General features: G+C 62.4%; 1 protein-coding gene across 1 annotated transcript; it reads right to left on the minus strand.

The window, feature by feature from the left end:
• Positions 1-768: 768 nt before the first annotated feature.
• On the minus strand, positions 769-3862 carry EMIHUDRAFT_113658 (hypothetical protein; the record flags this gene model as incomplete). The annotated part of the gene is made up of 3 exons (XM_005781995.1): positions 769-918; positions 1010-1725; positions 2860-3862. 3 exons carry the CDS (start codon positions 3860-3862, stop codon positions 769-771), a joined length of 1869 nt encoding a protein of 622 aa, XP_005782052.1.
• Positions 3863-5239: the final 1377 nt, after the last annotated feature.

Raw genomic sequence — 5239 nt, forward strand, 5'->3', positions numbered from 1 at the left:
TTTTGGGGGGCCGGGGGGGGTTCCGAACCGCGGTCCCTTTTTCCTTGCCGCAGGGACATGGGCAGTTGGACACCCTTTTTCTCCCCTGGGGGGCAACAACAGCCTAGACGGGGAAGGGGCCTTCCAGTTTCCCCCCCAGGGCTTGAGAGGAGGGGTGTTCCCCTGCATTGGGGTGGGGTATTCCGCTGTTTTCCGTGGCATTGGTAGCCCCCCCTTCCCGGGGTGTTTTGAGGACGCTGCACATTCCCGTACTCCCCCCCTGAGGGGGGGGTTCTCCCCGGGTAGGAGCAAAAAAAACCCCTCGGCTTTTACAAGGGTGGACGGCCCCGCGAGCAGCAGCAGCACCAGCATTAAGCCCCCCCCCCCCCCCCCCCCTGCTGCTGCTGTTACCTCCGGTCCACACGGGTACTCCCGTGCTAGGACAAGGAGGCCCCACGGTACTCTGCGTACACGGCGTCTCCACACTAGCCGAGTCACACATGTGGCGTGATTGGGATCAAAGCGCTGATTGAGAGTCATGAATGAATGTAAGGTACGGCTCTAAGGTAAGGTAAATTTCTCCACACACACAAAGTGGTGGGGCAAGGGGGGGCGACCCTCGCATCTCCACGCCCGGACACGAGCAGGAGCCCCACGGCATTCAAAGTGCAAGCACTGGCCCGGTGCACGTGGGTGAGCAGCCTGCCCCTCCCTCCCGACAAACCAACTCCCGCACACACACAATCGCACTCTGGCCATCGAATGACTCCGAATGACTCCCTGTGTGTGCTAAGACAGAATCTCCGCAGACATCCAAAACGGGCCGTGCCGCGTTTGTGGTGTCTTCTCAAGCACTAGCATCCGGGCGCCGCACTCGAGTGGGCGGGTCACATCTATGTGGGCCCAGTGTGCGCACTCGGCGCATATGCTAGTGCTATCCTGCCCTATGGGAGGCAGAGGGATGGGGGGAGGGGGGGGCAGAGGTAAGGTGGGGTGAGACTGGGGAGGACCTCAGAGATCCTCCATGTACCATGAGGGTGGGGTCCGGCCCGAACAGGTCGAAGCCGGTCCCGCCATCGCCGCCGGCGCCGTCGCCCTCGTCCGCCTTGGAGGCGGAGGTCGTCGGGCGGGGCGCCTCGCCCGTCGCGAACCTGCCGCTGAACACGGCGTCGGCCGGCGCCGAGGCGCCGGCAGCCGTGATCAGGTCGGCGACCTTTCGGTCCCTGCAGGCCGCATCAATTTTGCCGCGCCGGGACGGCTCGTAGAGCTCGTTGGCGAGCCAGTCCCGGGCGACCTTCGTCGCCACGGAGCCCAGAGGGACCGTGGCGTACACCAGGTCGCCGAACCTGCTGCCCCCCTCGGGAGGCAGCGAGTAGGCGACCTGAATATTGGACCCGCTGGGGTTGCGCGCCGCCTGCGTCGCAGCCTCTAGGCCGTCCATCACGAACTCGACGTTCTCGCGCAGCTGCTCGTGCGGGTAGTCCGCACGCTCGGCCTCGCTCGCGGCCGCCGCCGCAGCCTTCCTCTCCGCCTTGTTCGCCTTCTGCCGGGCCTTTTTGGCCCTGCGAGCCGCGGCCCGAGCATCCTTCTGCTCCTCCGTCGGCTCCTCCTTCCGCGACGCGGTGCGCTCGACGAACGAGCGCTCCGCCGCCTGCACCGGCTCGCGGTCGCCCGCGGCCTTCTCGGACTTCAGGTCGAAGGTCGCCGTCCCGTAGCCAGGGCACTCATACCTGAGCTGCGACACACCTGCGAGCCTTGCGGCAATGAGGCAGTCTTCCATGTGCGCGCGATCGTAGCGATTCCAGGGTCGTCCGCGGCGCGTTCCCGGCGGCCCGACGGTGGCCGGCGCTTGCGCGCCAGCTCCGTCCGCCGCCGGCTCCGCGGCCGCGGTCCCTGTCATAGCGTGAATGTATGTATGTGTATGTTGTCATGCCCCCGTCCCCCAAAAGCTAGTCGTAGATCGGGCGGGGCTGCACACGTCTGGGTTGCCGCTCCGAACCATCGCGCGTCGGCTCGGAGGATAGCGGCCCCTGCTTGGTCCGTCGGTTGTGGCTCTCCTCTCCAAGGCTTTCGTGTTTCGAAGCATGCAGGAGCTGCTCTCATCCGAGGCAGCACTCGGTCAGGAATGGCGACCCAAGGACGTGCGCAACCGCCCGACCCATAAACAGTTCGGAGCCCCCCATTAGCCGCGCACGCCGCAGCAGTAGCGGTGCGAGCCGCAGCAGTAGCGGCGAGGCCACTCCAGAGCCCATTGCAGCCGCACCAGCAGGCGGCTCGTGATGGACGGCCTGGAGGCTGCGACGCAGGCGGCGCGCAACCCCACAGGGTCCAACAGTCAGGTCGCCTACTCGCTCCCTCCCGAGGGGGGCAGCGGGTTCGGCGACCTGTTGCGTACGCCACGGTCCCTCTGGGCTCCGTGGCGACCAAAGTCGCCCGGGACTGGCTCGCCAACGAGCTCTACGAGCCCCAAAACAATTGCAACGGCGTCGCAACAACGGGGCAACGCAACTCGCAAGCAATCGCGGATCGTCGATCGACGGTCACGGCGCGTCGGCGGCGCAGGTTTTACATGTCGCGTTTACGATACTATAGTATTTACTAGGGCTCCTGTCGTTAGACGTGGAGACGCGAGGGTTGCCCCCCCTTGCCCCACCACCTCATGTGTGTGGAGAAGTTTACCTTACGTCAGTACCTTACCTTACCTTAGTAGAGCGTATTTACGGCGCTTTACTTTAAAGCCGTAGTAGCTTTAGACGACAAGAGAGCAGGGGCCGGGCGCACCGCACCACCCGCGCTTGCCGTACTCTTTAAAACCTCACAGCGCCGCGCCGAAGATCTTCACATCCGCACACGACTGCCAGACCTGAGCGCTCGTCTCACAGTCGTAGCGAAAGCCGAGGACGTACTCGCCTGGCGCCAAATGCGCGGGCACGCGGAGGTAATCGTACATTGTTATGTTGTGCGTCCAGTCACCCGTGCAGTTGGCCTGGATGGTGTAGCTCTTGGGCGGGTGATTCGGGTACCCTGGCTCGTGGCATGGAGGCTTGAAGGCCCAGCCGGACGTGGCAGCACCCGCCACGTCCGGGACTCCGAGCATGCGCCAGGTGCCTCCGACCGGCAGCGTCCCGTTGCTCACATCGACGGAGTCGAGCTCGATCATGCTGCCATCCGAGATCATCAACTTGGAGTTGCCGGCGAATGGCATGGGCGTCTGCTGGAAGCAGGCCTCGGTCAGATCCGATGTCAAGGGGCAAAGCCGAAACTGGTAGCCGCCGCCGTGGTTGGCACGGAAACTCGACCTCGTCTCGACCACCGAGCCGGTGCGCCACACGGTGCCGGTGTCGTACTTGGGCAAAACCTGAGAGCCGAGGTCGCCCAGCTTGGCGTATTTCGTATCGGTGAACTCGCCCTTCCCAGGCGTGGCCTGGTACGAGCCGCTCGCGCGGCCGCAGGCGTCGTACACGGGGGCGTGGCCGGGCGCACGCCAGGGGTTGAATTTCGTCCAGTCATCCTTGGAGCCCGCCACGGCCGCACGGTTGATGGTCCGGTGCGCAGGGTCATTGTTGGTCGCCTTCATGCCCGCGCCGCACCGGTCGATCCGATTGGGGTTGGACGGGCCCTTGTCGCCGCCGTCAGGCAACGGGCAGCCGATCGTCGTCCCCACATTAAACCACAGGCAGGTCTGCGCTGAGGCGCACACGTCCGTGCCATTTCGGCACGCGCAAGGAGCGGTGCCGTTCCCTGGACCTTCCCAATGATATGGCGCCTTCCCGTTCGCCCACTCGGGGAGCTCCGAGTCGATGGCGTTGCGAGGCTTCGGCTTGATCAAGTTGCTGTGCGCGGCCGCCAGCGGGAGGAGGGCCAAGAGGAAGGCAAAATTCATCACGCGCGAGCTCGACCGCGTGGGCCAGCAGCTAGGCATGGCGCAGTCAGCAGCCAACTCGGCCGAACCGATCGAGACTGCAGGCTTGACCCCAGTTGGGCCACGGTGACTAGGTGTGAATGGGGGAGTTCGGTATTCACAGTCGTTTACACTGAGGGAGCAATGGCTTTTATTATTCGGGTTGCTTTGCCGTCATCATTCAGGGCGGCGTCCTACCATGGCGGCTCAAGTCAATTATTAATATTGCTGGTGTCCGCCGTGCGAGGCGCCGTTCCACTTCGGCGCCGCCGGTCTGGCGCGGTTTCCTATTTGCAATTATTGCACGCCGCGCCGCCGTTGGGCGAACTTATCGGCAGCAACTTATTGGCGCGGTTTTCGCGATGTCTCTCTTAGCTCTGGGTCGCAATGGTGGCGGTGCGCGCGGCGAGTCCGAGCCTGACTGTTCTTCACCTTCCTAACTAACTAACTACCTTTCTACCTAACCTAACACACACACACACACACACACACACACACACACACACACACACACACACACACACACACACACACACACACACACACACACACACACACACACACACACACACACACACACCGCTCACCCACGCGCACCGGGCCTTGCACTTTGAATGCCGTGGGGCTCCTGTCGTTAGACGTGGAGACGCGAGGGTTGCCCCCCCTTGCCCCACCACCTCGTGTGTGTGGAGAAGTTTACCTTACCTTACCTTACCGCCGTCCTCCCATCTCCTCCTTTGGCCTGGGACATGTGTCGTCGCGCGCGAACGTACGAGTATCGGATCCAGCGAAGGAGGAAGAATTTAAAAAAAACAACTGGCGTCACAGCAGACAGGCTCGACACAGGTGCGAACTGGAGGAAGAATTTTAAGAAAGAATTTGTGATTGACGTCGCCCTTATCCGGAACCGACCCTATCCAGTGCTCAAGTGCTCAACAACGGGGCACGGGACCGGCGCGCGCTGGCACTACTCGAGTAACACAAGAGAAAAGAAACCACCGAGAGGGAGAAAGGGAGAGAGCACACAACACACAACACACACACACACACACACACACACACACACACACACACACACACACACACACACACACACACACACACACACACACACACACACACACACACACACACACACACACACACACACACAATGGACTAGCATGCGCAGGGCGAGAGAGTACGATCGCAGAATAGTGCCGGCGCTAAGTGTGGGGAGCATGATTTGCGTGTGCAGTACAACTCCAATGCGTGATGTATGTATGTAGAAAGATGAACAACAGTGATGTACTCGAGTACGTACGTGTGTGTGGGCAGTACGACTCCAAGACCTTTTCAACCGGCTGTGTCCCCCCCACC

Source organism: Emiliania huxleyi (assembly GCF_000372725.1).
Source record: "Emiliania huxleyi CCMP1516 chromosome Unknown EMIHUscaffold_196, whole genome shotgun sequence".
NCBI lineage: Eukaryota > Haptophyta > Isochrysidales > Noelaerhabdaceae > Emiliania > Emiliania huxleyi.